A 13,329-nucleotide genomic window follows, 5' to 3' on the forward strand; every position below is an offset into this window, starting at 1 on the left:
ATGTCAATCAACGCTTGAATAGAAACATAGTTTACACCCCGGATTTTGGTACCAACTGTCACGTGTGCTCCCTCTCCGGCCTCTAGGTCACTAGGCTGCTCGTTATGGCGCACACCTGTCATCATCGTTTTGCGCAACTGCGCGTCATCAGAGTCACCTGGACTCCATCACCTCTCTGATTACCTTCCCTATACAGTATATCACAAAAGTGAGTACACCCCTCACATTTTTGTAAATATTTGAGTATATCTTTTCATGTGACAACACTGAAGAAATGACACTTTGCTACAATGTAAAGTAGTGAGTGTACAGCTTGTATAACAGTGTAAATTTGCTGTCCCCTCAAAATAACTCAACACACAGCCATTCATGTCTAAACCGCTGGCAACAAAAGTGAGTACACCCCTAAGTGAAAATGTCCAAATTGGGCCCAATTAGCCATTTTCCCTCCCCGGTGTCAAGTGACTCATTAGTGTTACAAGGTCTCAGGTGTGAATGGGGAGCAGGTGTGTTAACTTTGGTGTCATCGCTCTCACACTCCCTCATACTGACTGGTCACTGTAAGTTCAACATGGCACCTCATGGCAAAGAACTCTCTGAGGATCTGAAAAAAAAACTTGTGACTTGCTTTGTAACGATGTGCGCTGAGAGTCGGGAAACATGTTCAGGGAGTGAGTGTTTTAGTAAATTAAACGGAACATAATACAAAATAAGAAACACTAACAGCACACAGACATGAAACAGAGATAATGATGCCTGGGGAAGGAACCAAAGGGAGTGACATGTATAGGGCAGGTAATCAAGGAAGTGATGGAGTCCAGGTGAGTCTGATGACGCGCAGTTGTGCGCAAGGATGGTGACAGGTGTGTGCCAAAACGAGCAGCCTGGTGACCCAGAGGCTGGAGAGGGAGCACATGTGACTGTACTCCCTCCCCGACGCGTGGCTCCAGCCGCAGGACACCGACCAAAATGACGATCCCGGTGAACAGGAGCGGACCGGTCACCTCTGCAGAGGCGCAGGAAACTCGTCAATCCGGCTGAGATGTATGGTGACAAGCATACGTGACATGCTCTTAGAATGCATGACTTGGTCTTGACTCGAGTCTTGACCCCTTCTTGGAACTCGACTTGAGACACGGACCTTGTGACTTGAGACTTGCTTGTGACTGGAATAACAGTGACTTGGTCCCACCTCTGGTACGTAACATCACGATTCCAAAGCTATACGATATTACAGATAGCAAGTTAATTATCTTATCTCAGAAAATATTTGAAATGTTGAACTTCTTGTTAATGAAATTTGTGCTGTGTTTTTAAGCTAGCGTCCAATAGACTCCCATTCACTCCTTAAAGGAGTGTTCCTTTTCCCAGAATCGCCCAGAATGCACTGCGTGGCCCATTGATGTAGCATAGGCAACGTTTCCTATCTCAAAAGGATATCTGCCGTTGCGAATGTTAAACTCCACTCTGTGAGGCACATCAATCTGCAGGTTGAACATGGTGAAATTGTAGAATCCTTAATTGATAGTGCAGTTTGTTTTGGCGATGTTACAGCTAACTAGCTACGTTACATGCTGATATTGTCTTTGGTATTATTGTGTGTAGCTAACTACCTTCAGTGGCCCTGCCAGAGCCCGGACTTGAACCCGATCGAACATCTCAGGAGAGACCTGAAAATAGCTGTGAAGCGACACTCCTCATTCAACCTGACAAAGCTTGAGAGGATCTGCAAAGAAGAATGGGAGAAACTCCCCAAATACAGGTGTGTCAAGCTTGTAGCGTCATACCCAAGAAGGCTCGAGGCTTTAATCACTGCCAAAAGTGCTTCAACAAAATACTGAGTAAAGGGTCTGAATACTAATGTGAATGTGATATTTACGTTTGTTTTATTTTGATAAATTTGCTAACATTTCTAAAAAAATGTTTTTGCTTTGTCATTATGGGGTATTGTGTGTAGATTGATGAGAATAAAAAAATGTAATCCATTTTAGAATAAGGCTGTAAAGGAACAAATTGTGGAAAAAGTCAAGAGGTCTGAATACTTTCCGAATGGATTGTATTGGCTCGCTATTTGGCAAACACTGACCAGTTATTGCGCTATTTTTACCAATGTGATATAACCATTTATTAATGGTTTATAATGCTTTACACATGATTAAATAGGCCTAATCATTGATAACGTAATTATAACCCCTTTATGTTACCCCTAAAACATTATAGAGGTAAGATAAATATTGATTTTGATGTAGCATTTTCATATTTTAGTATACGCTTTTCATATTCATGTAAAATTCCTGTTATTTTTCTGAAGTTTTCTCACAAAAACAAGCGTATCTCTGTGAAATGTCAAAGGAGCACTGAGCACACCACCAGCTTTTCAAAGACTTTTACATTTAATTTAACTTGTCTCATTAATTTAGCTTCTTGCAACCAGAGGAAACAACTTTGCAGACGACCACCACAACATATAAAATCCACAAAAGACGCAGTGAGAATGCAACACCGCTCTGTTAAACAGATCTCAGTGCTTATTATCGGATGTATTAGGTTACGAAATCGCTATATCTTTTATATAATGTGAATGATATGTTCGAGAAAGACCCCACTGAACAATTCAGAATACAACAAATTATATCTGGCGTGTATTCATGGATGCTTCCACAAAAAACTTGACCAATCATTTTTTTAAATAATTTATCTTTCGTCTCTCTGTGTTTCATAATTTTCCTTCAATTCGCAAGAGGCTGAATGCATCTCATTGGAGAAGGCATCCTAGCGAGCAAAACAGCTTCCCTCTGTCTCAGTATGTGCAGGCCATCTATCTGATGCTGTCTGGTCAAAAAAGTGTATGCCATTGTTGCTGCCCGTAGCATTGAATGCAAGGGACATAAGGTATACATATTGGTAGGCTCATAACTCATTAATAAATGGTCAGTAGGTTTCCACTTTCTTTAAAGGTATCTTTTCAGCAGTTATAAATGTTGGTAACTCATTTGTTAATGTCTGGTGATTGCCACTATAAATAAGGTCAACTTTTAGCAGTTATATATGTTGATAACTCAGTTATAAATGTTTATAGGTTTGTCACTTTAAAGTAAGGCATACTTTTGAGAGTTCAGTCAAAGCTTAGACATACTTATGGGCAGTATTGGGTACTCATCACTACATACAGTACCAGTCAAAAGTTTGAATACACCTACAAGAGTGTGCAAAGCTGTCATCAAGGCAAAGGGTGGCTACTTTGAAGAATCTAAAATCTATTTTGATTTGTTTAACACTTTTTTGGTTACTACATGATTCCATATGTGTTATTTCATAGTTTTGTTGTCTTCACTATTATTCTACAATACAGAAAATAGTAAAAATAAAGAAAAACCCTGGAATGAGTAGGCGTGTCCAAACTTTTGACTGTTACTGTACAGTAGGTTGTAGTATGATTTTTTTCTTCCTCAGTGATTTTACCCACACACCGCTACTGTTTATAACATAAAGAAGTGACATTTCATCACCAAAGCACGTTTTCACCCACTCTGTGCAGAGTGGGTGGACACCCTAGTTATTGTAATAAACCTAAGGCCAGGATTCAATCCAAGGCATGTTATAGAGCACTGCACTGTACAGCCGACAATGCTTAAAAGGAGATTGCATTGATGGTAAACACAGCAAATGTTGGCTCAAGCGAAAATGACCTTTAGGAGGCACAATGTTGATTGAATCCCGGCCTAAGGTTTATTACAATGTCATTTTCAGACCAAAGAAAACAAGTGAATGTCACTGCATATTTATTTCAAAACATGATAGAGTATATACATTTGCAAATCATGTTGAGGAAAAAAACAAACATAAATCAGCAAAAATACACTACAAACAGTGATAAGCAGCATAATAATCATCGTACTATTCACCTGCTTAACATTGAAAATGTATAGCGTTGTAAAACATAGCTAAGTCAATCAAATGTGATTATAGAGTATGTGTAAAGAACGTTCATGGCTTAATTGAATTTAATTAATTATAAATGCCTCTCACTGTATGCATAATAATATTTTCAGGATAAAACCATCATTCAACTATTTTTAATAGTTACGTTTTACTGTAACCAAAAATATAATAATTGCAGTATGAGAACTAGGAAGGATGTCTTAGATTTCTCTTAGATTTCTTCCTAATAAGGAAGGGCAGATTATGTGAAAACAGCAGCTCCAAAAAAAAGCGATACATTGTCAGATGAATGTCTCAGTACGTCTGACATAGATATCGTTTTACTCAAATCAGTACTGTTTCTTTATTTTTCTCCAAAGGAATACAGCTCTAAAGACAGTAGCTTGTGAGAGATACACACATCACACATCAGAATGAACTCAAATACTAGCACTAGGCTGGATTCTCCAAAGGGACAAAGACAGATCTTCAAATTCACGTCACACAAACACCTCCAGGTGCGCACACATGCACCCACAAACTGATGTGTATAGATAGCTCTTTCCGTCGGCTTATTTTTTGCGTTCCAGATATTCAAATAGGCATACACCTCACTACATTGGAGAACTGTGTGTGCATGTGCCCAGAGTGTGTGTGTGTGTGTGTATTTCAGATCAGTTCAGAGTGTGTGAGTTCATCATCTCCAAGCTGCAGCTCCTGCTATCGTGTGTGATGGGTTTAAATGCTGTAACAACGTTGGGAGCACCTCTGCCACGTGCCTGGCGTCTCCCACACTAAGTAGAGGAGACTGGACAGCTTACTATAGTTAGGTACTAGCATGTAAAAACACTGTAAATTCCATGAAACAACACCATGACAGTTCTACACACTGTTCCTCACAGTTTACCTTTTTTTATTTTGACCTATTTTGTGTGTGTATGTGGGTGGGCAACTTTTTGAAGTTGAATAATATTTGTGTTTGTGTTTCCTGGTAGTAGGCTAAGGGTTAGTTAGTTAGCCTGACTTGGCCTAGGGCACCACTGGAATGGGAGTTTAAGGGTTAACAGCACACGTAAATACTCTAATCACTTCAATTCATTTTCTGACCAATACATTTAGGTAAAAAATATCCACCTGATAGGAAAGTGCCATTCTGCTTGTTTGTGTGTGGGTGTTGATCTTGCCCATGTGACAGCCTGGGATGTTTCGACCATACCTCATACATTCTCCTTCATTCATCTGCAGATAGCCATTTGTTAATTAATGTCACGGCTTTAGTGTGACACCAGAACTTTTTCAGTGCCATTCAGTAAAATTACATATTGGCTGCGTGACCAATATCAACATATACCACAAAGCACACCACTCTGAATGTATGCCCCAATACATTGCACTCTGAATGTATGCCCAAATACATTCCTTCATTCTAAGTAGTATGCTCGTGTGTGTATGGGTAACCCCAGGTATGGGTAACCCAAATGTTTGTGACGTCATATGGCAGACGTCATAACTGACTGTTTTTCACAACATGTTGTCAACATCTGAATACCTAGATAGAGCTTGTTTCTCTCTGGTTCCACAGTAGGCCTATGCATTAACACACCTTCAATGTGCAAGGAAAAACACAAGAAAAGAAAGAAAAGAGAGAGATATTATAAATATAAAATAAACAACAACATCTTCACGTCACACAAAGAATTCTTGCTACCGAGGGGAATGACTAGAGGGGTGGGGCCTAATTGTCCAGGTTAGAAAGAGTGCCACTTGTTGGTTTGTGGTTCAGTTGTGGTTCACTTTTTGACTCTGTTGTGGATTAGTCCCTGGGTTACTGTAGTTAGTTCCTCTGTTTCTACCTAAACAACAGTAGCTGCCCTCTTGTGGCAGGACCTTCAGACCTCTAGAACCCACTACACTGCTTGCTTGTCCCCTTCTCCCTTCTCCCTCTCTCCCTGGCACCTCTTCTCCTCTTGCACCACTATCCCTTGTCCCCGGTCCCTTATCCCCATCTCTTCTTGCACCCCTAGCCCTGGTCTTCACCCCTCCCCTCTCAAACCATTGTCCCCCTCACCCCTTTTCATTCTCTCCCTTATACCCTTCTCTTCTAGCACCTCTTGTTCTCCTATCATCTTGTCCCTCTTACCCCTCCATTCAGCCTGGTGGTCTGACTTTAGTTAAAGTAGTTAATTAGTTCCCCTGTTGTACTTAGTCATGTCTGCTCTCTGTCCAATCCTCCCCTGGCTGGAGTCTTCTGTATGACCTCCTCCACTGTGAGGGTCCATCCATTCCTCCCCTGTTTAGGCTAGTTCATTCCCAGCCTTGTGATCCTTTGCTGGCGCTCCAGTTCATCCGTTCATCCCTCCCCTGGTTAGGTGAACTCAGCGTCCAGCTCCTCAATGCTGCGGCCCAGGGTAGCGGTGGTCCTTGTGGTGGTCCCTGTGGTGTTCTGCGTGCTGGTCCTACTGGAGGTGGAGTGGGTGGAGTGGACTTTGCCGATCTCCTCCAGAGCGCTGGCCAGAGAGTCCAGGTCCCCTGTGTCCTGGTGCTGGGCCTCCCATAGGCTGAGGATCACAGCCGATGGGCTCTCCTGACGCGCAAAGTAACACAGGTTCCTAGAGGGAAGGTAGAGGGAAGTGGGGGGGGCAGAGAAACAGAGATAGGGAGGACACTGTTCATATCGAATACTGGGGCTTGATGAGTAGTTGACCAGATATGCTTGTACTGGAATAGATCCAACAAGAGGTACTAGCTGTGGTTACTCAGGAAGAGGTTTGGGAGACACTGGACTAGAAGTATGAGGGGAAAAATGAGTGGATGATGAAAAGTAAGAAGGAAACAAATATAACTATATTGCATCTCTTATATTATTATCCTGAATATCAAATTCAGCATATACTTCCTACCCCTCACCGCTATCGCACCACCTTAGCTGTTGTTAAAACTCACATTCACCAGAGGGCACTGTTACATCACAGTAGACTCTCTCTCTCTCTCTCTCTCTCTCTCTCTCTCTCTCTCTCTCTCTCTCTCTCTCTCTCTCTCTCCTCTCTCAAAACATGACATTACAAATGTCATACTACATACATCAGTGCTGTCAATGCATGGCTAAAGCACACAAGTTAAAATAAATAAACATAAATATGGGTTGTATTTACAGTGGTGTTTGTTCTTCACTGGTTGCCCTTTTCTTGTGGCAACAGGTCACAAATCTTGCTGCTGTGATGGCACACTGTGGAATTTCACCCAGTAGATATGGGAGTTTATCAAAATTGGATTTGTTTTCGAATTCTTTGTGGATCTGTGTAATCTGAGGGAAATATGTCTCTCTAATATGGTCATACATTGGGCAGGAGGTTAGGAAGTGCAGCTCAGTTTCCACCTCATTTTGTGGGCAGTGTGCACATAGCCTGTCTTCTCTTGAGAGCCATGTCTGCCTACGGCGGCCTTTCTCAATAGCAAGGCTATGCTCACTGAGTCTGTACATAGTCAAAGCTTTCCTTAAGTTTGGGTCAGTCACAGTGGTCAGGTATTCTGCCACTGTGTACTCTCTGTTTAGGGCCAAATAGCATTCTAGTTTGCTCTGTTTTTTTTGTTAATTCTTTCCAATGTGTCAAGTAATTATCTTTTTGTTTTCTCATGATTTGGTTGGGTCTAATTGTGCTGTTGTCCTGGGGCTCTGTGGGGTGTGTTTGTGTTTGTGAACAGAGCCCTAGGACCAGCTTGCTTAGGGGACTCTTCTCCAGGTTCATCTCTCTGTAGGTGATGGCTTTGTTATGGAAGGTTTGGGAATCGCTTCCTTTTAGGTGGTTGTAGAATTTAACGGCTCTTTTCTGGATTTTGATAATTAGTGGGTATCGGCCTAATTCTGCTCTGCATGCATTATTTGGTGTTCTACGTTCTCTCTCTCTCTCTCTCTCTCTCTCTCTCTCTCTCTCTCTCTCTCTCTCTCTCTCTCTCTCTCTCTCTCTCTCTCTCTCTCTCTCTCTCTCTCTCTCTCTCTCTCTCTCTCTCTCTCTCTCTCTCTCTCTCTCTCTCTCTCTCTCTCTCTCTCTCTCTCTCTCTCTCTCTCTCTCTCTCTCTCTCTCTCTCTCTCTCTCTCAAGCTTATTTTGGATATTTACAATATAAAAATAAATAAAATGAGAATCAAAATTGTCAACGGGACAACAGTAACAACAATAACCAAGGGTCAAAATAACCATACATTCAACAATAACAATAAGCACACAGTAGAGTACATGTGCAGGTTGATTGGTCTGTCAGACACTGTCCCTCAACTTATGGCAGGCAGCAATGTAGTGCGCTGCCAACCCACAGCTCTCTGCGTCCTCCCTCTCTCTCTCTCTCTCTCTCTCTCTCTCTCTCTCTCTCTCTCTCTCTTTCTCTCTCTCTCTCTCTCTCTGGCGTGGTGATGATGCTCCCACACACCCAGAGATATAATAGCAAAATGCTGCTGGCTGCTTCCACTGGTTAGAAAATACTCCCCAAATCCTTCTCCCATTCCCAAAATGCCTCATGTTGTTTACCAGCACAGTTTTCTGGTTTATGTCACCCGTTTACTCAGTAAACTTTACCCTCCCCCGTTTTCCACACTTGTAAAAGATAGATGGAAGATCAGAGAGAGGGGGAGGGAGGGGGTTGCAGGACAAGGAGATTAAGGGAGAGAGAGAGTGATGGTGGAAATGGTAGGCTACGTGGAAACAAGACACCAGGACTATGTTTACACAGACAGCCCAATTATGGTCAAAACATCTGATCGCATTGGTAAAAATACCAATTAGTGACATAAAGATCAGAATAGGGCTGCCTGGGTAAACGCAGCCAAGATGGCTAAAAAATGAGCCATCTATTATTGACTGTTTCTTCTTCTGCTGAGGGAATAGAGATCACCCAATATCGAACCGCTAAAATCCCCAACATCCTAAGCAAATAACGTTCTGGCAGCTATCCCAGAAATACTTCTACAGGAGGGAGGGATGGAGGGAATGAAGGAGGGAGAGAGGGACATACACTACCGTTCAAAAGTTTGGGGTCACATAGAAATGTCCTTGTTTTTGAAAGAAAAGCACATTTTTTTGTCCAGTAAAATAACATAAAATTTAACCGAAATACAGTGTAGACATTATTAATGTTGTAAGTGACTATTGAAGCTGGAAACGGCAGATTTTTTATGGAATATCTACATAGGCGTACAGAGGTCCATTATCAGCAACCATCACTCCTGTGTCCCAATGGCATGTTGTGTTAGCTAATCCAAGTTTATCATTTTAAAACGCTAATTGATCATTAGAAAACCCTTTTGCAATTATGTTAACACAGCTGAAAACTGATTAAAGAAGCAATAAAACTGGCCTTTAAACTAGTTGAGTATCTGGAGCATCAGCATTTGTGCATTCGATTACAGGCTCAACATGGCCAGAAACAAAGGACTGTCTTCTGAAACTCGTCAGTCTATTCTTGTTCTGAGAAATGAAGGCTATTCCCTGCGAGAAATTGCCAAGAAACTGAAGATCTCGTACAACGCTGTGTACTACTCCCTTCACAGAACAGCGCAAACTGGCTCTAACCAGAATAGAAAGAGGAGTGGGAGGCCCATGTGCACAACTGAGCAAGAGAACAAGTACATTAGAGTGTCTAGTTAGAGAAACAGATGCCTCACAAGTCCTCAACTGGCAACTTCATTAAATAGTACCCGCAAAACACCAGTCTCAACATTTTTCCCTCATAATATTATCATCAAATTATAAACTTGTTCTCTCGTTTTCTCTCTTACAGCTCCAGCCTGAGCAACCGGTGGCCTGAGACCTTCCTGCAGTTTACCCAAATACACAATCTCCTCCAGCTATTGTGTATGTATGTGTCTCTGTGTATGTATGTCTCTCAGTGTGTGTGTGTCTCTCAGTCTGTGTATGTGTGTGTGCGTGTGTGTACAGATATATAATGAGATCAGCCATGTGTGCCTGTGGCCTGGTCTCGGGTAGGGCTGCTTGGTGATAGCAGATAAGGATTGGCATCAAAATGAAGTTGAATGAATTCAGTTGTACAACTGACTAGGTCTCCCCCTTTCCCTTGGTGGTGAAGGTTCAGACTAAAAACCAACCAGTATGCAAATGAACTGGGCACAGCCATGGGGACAATTGGTAGACAGAGTTGAATCAGTCAAGATTGATCATTTCTGTAATTTTGTCATTTCATGATGAGTCATATTGACCAAGCCAATAGAGCAAACAAAGTAGACGTTAGACACATTTCTGTAGCGTGCAGTTTCATTATTAATCAATATTATTTATTAGACTACCTGAATTAAATTGACTTAAAACTCAAGATGGCTGCTAGTCAAATTTAAACATGGTGAACATTGCACGGGTGTAACGGAATTCGTCCTCATCTGACAAGGAGTAGGAAATGTCAGACCAATGCGCAGCGTGGTACGTATCCATAATGTATTTTAATGAGAATGAATACGACAAAATACAAAACTAACAAAGTGAAACAAAATGAAAACCGAAACAGTCCCGAATGGTGAAAACACTGAAACGGGGCCTCCCGGGTGGCGCAGTGGTCTAGGGCACTGCATCGCAGCGCTAGCTGCGCCACCAGAGTCTCTGGGTTCGCGCCCAGGCTCTGTCGCAGCCGGCCGCGACCGGGAGGTCCGTGGGGTGACGCACAATTGGCCTCGCGTCATCCGGGTTAGGGAGGGTTTGGCCGGTAGGGATATCCTTGTCTCATCGCGCTCCAGCGACTCCTGTAATGGGCCGGGCGCAGTGCGCGCTAACCGAGGGGGCCAGGTGCACGGTGTTTCCTCCGACACATTGGTGCGGCTGGCTTCCGGGTTGGAGGTGCGCTGTGTTAAGAAGCAGTGCGGCTTGGTTGGGTTGTGCTTCGGAGGACGCATGGCTTTCGACCTTCGTCTCTCCCGAGCCCGTACGGGAGTTGTAGCGATGAGACAAGATAGTAATTACTAGCGATTGGATACCACGAAAAGGGGGTAAAAAAAAAAATATATAAATAAATATGGTTCCCAATCAGAGACAATGACTAACACCTGCCTCTGATTGAGAACCACATCAGGCCAAACGAAAAACACAACAAAGAAACACAAAACATAGATAACCCACCCAACTCACGCCCTGACCATACTAAAACAAAGAAAATACAAAAGAACTAAGGTCAGAACGTGACAACGGGCCAGTATAACAGTTGGACTAGAAATTAAGGATGGGGACCAGGGTTTCTTTGTTTATGGTACCAGAAAGCGTTTCTGTGTGTGAATGTGTGTGTGTGTGTGTGTGTATGCGCGCGCAAGTGCATGCGTATAGTATCTCACCTGTCTATGCAGAGTTTCTGTGCAAGCAGCTGCCAGTCCTTGCCCTTGACGTTGGCTGTGTCGAAGGTGGCACAGATCCTTTGGCGGATGGAAAGTGGGATCTTGAAAGCCCTGGACCCCATCTGTGATGTGATGGTACAGTCCGACTGAGTGAAGAAGGGGACTACCTCCTTTTCACTCTGGAGGAAGAAACCATTACAGGATAAGTTTTATTTCATAATTCAATGCATTTCTACAGATAACAGCGGATTATATGGCTTCAAAGAGTTAAACCGATGCAATATACAAGTCAAGAGCCCCCTGAGAGCTTCATTAAGAAAAGCTCTTCAGTCAAATCCGGAGACATTCACTCTAATGAGAGAGCCTATTAGTATAACAGCATCACCTCCATTTGGGGTTTACACACACACGCATTAATACACGCATGCATGTGCGTGCACACACACACACACACACACACACACACACACACACACACACACACACACACACACACACACACACACACACACACACACACACACACACATTAAGACGGGCACTCACAAACACAGGGCCACACGTGCGCACACACACACATTCTTCCTCCCACACACACTCCTCCCCTTACCTCGACCACGGAGGTGTAGACCTGGAGGATTTGCTCCTGACCTTTGACCTGGCGCACACTGATCTTACAGGACAGCTGGGAGGAGGCGGGGCTGTAACGCTCCAATGAGAAGGCACACTGCAGGGGGTGCTGGTTACTAGCCCACACCTGAGAGAATGAGAACTCCTGGAGGAAGAGAGAGACAGAGAGAGAGAGAGAAGAGAGAGTGAGAACCCCAAAAGGCATGTGGTATTGATGGTATCCTCAATGAAATGATAAGATATACAGACAACAAATTCAAATTGGCTATACTTAAACTCTTTAACATCCTCCTTAGCTCTGGCATATTCCCCAATACGTGGAACCAAGGACTGATCACCCCATTCCACAAAAGTGGAGACAAATCTGACCCCAATAACTACCGTGGGATATGTGTCAACTGCAACCTTGGGAAAATCCTCTGCATTATCATTAACAGCAGACTCTTACATTTCGTCAGTGAAAACAATGTACTGAGCAAATGTCAAATTGGCTTTTTACCAAATTACCGTACGACAGACCACGTATTCACCCTGCACACCCTAAATGACAAATAAACAAATCAAAACAAAGGCAGAGTCTGCTATACAAATTGATGGAAAGTGGTGTTGGGGGAAAAACATAGGACATTATAAAATCCATGAACACAAAAATAGGCAAAAAACACACATTTCTTTCCACAGAGCCGTGGGGTGAGACAGGGATGCAGCTTAAGCCCGCCCTCGTCAACATATATATCAACAAATTGGCGACGTCACTAGAACAGTCTGCAGCACCCGGCCTCACCCTACTAGAATCTGAAGTACTATGTACAGACTCAGTGAGCATAGCCTTGCTATTGAGAAAGGCTGCCGTAGGCAGATCTGGCTCTTAAGGGAAGACAGGCTATGTGCACACTGCCCACAAAATGAGGTGAAAACTGAGCTGCAGTTCCTAACCTCCTGCCAAATCTATGACAATATTAGAGACACATATTTCCCTCAGATTACACAGATCCACAAAGAACATAAAAAACAAACCCAATTTTGATAAACTCCCGTATCTACTAGGTGAAATACCACAGTGTGCCATCACAGCAGCAAGATTTGTGACCTGTTGCCACAAGAAAAGGACAACCAGCGAAGAACAATTTAAAAAAAAATATTTTCCTTTTTGTACTTTCACAATTTGAACATCGTTACAACACTGTATATATAAATAATGACATTTGAAATGTCTTTATTCTTTTAGAACTTCTGTGAGTGTAATGTTTACTGTTCATTTCACTTTGTTTATTATCTACTTCACTTGCTTTGGCAATGTTAACATATGTTTTCCATGCCAATAAACCTCTTGAATTGAGAGAGAGAGCGAGCGCGAGAGAAAGTGACAGAGATATCAACATATGTGACTTGTTTCAGGAAACTAGGCGTATGTCGCGGGTCACTACTTTACAGGAGAGCCATTAAAATGTAAAC

The 13,329-nt window shown here is 42.7% G+C and overlaps 1 protein-coding gene across 6 annotated transcripts in view; it reads right to left on the reverse strand.

Annotated features, from left to right (window-relative positions):
- Positions 1–3,765: 3,765 nt before the first annotated feature.
- Positions 3,766–13,329, reverse strand: part of LOC139552206 (netrin receptor UNC5D-like) — a 324,682-nt gene continuing 315,118 nt past the window's right edge. For all 6 annotated transcript variants that reach the window (XM_071363703.1, XM_071363702.1, XM_071363701.1 and 3 more), the window contains 3 exons: positions 11,855–12,019; positions 11,245–11,423; positions 3,766–6,530 (listed from right to left, as the gene is read on the reverse strand). In XM_071363703.1, the coding sequence (XP_071219804.1) occupies positions 6,287–6,530; positions 11,245–11,423; positions 11,855–12,019 (588 nt within the window). In that variant the 3' untranslated portion in view covers positions 3,766–6,286. The remainder of the gene's footprint in view (positions 6,531–11,244; positions 11,424–11,854; positions 12,020–13,329) is intronic.

Source organism: Salvelinus alpinus, chromosome 24 (genome assembly GCF_045679555.1).
Source record: "Salvelinus alpinus chromosome 24, SLU_Salpinus.1, whole genome shotgun sequence".
Classification (NCBI taxonomy): Eukaryota; Metazoa; Chordata; class Actinopteri; order Salmoniformes; family Salmonidae; genus Salvelinus; species Salvelinus alpinus.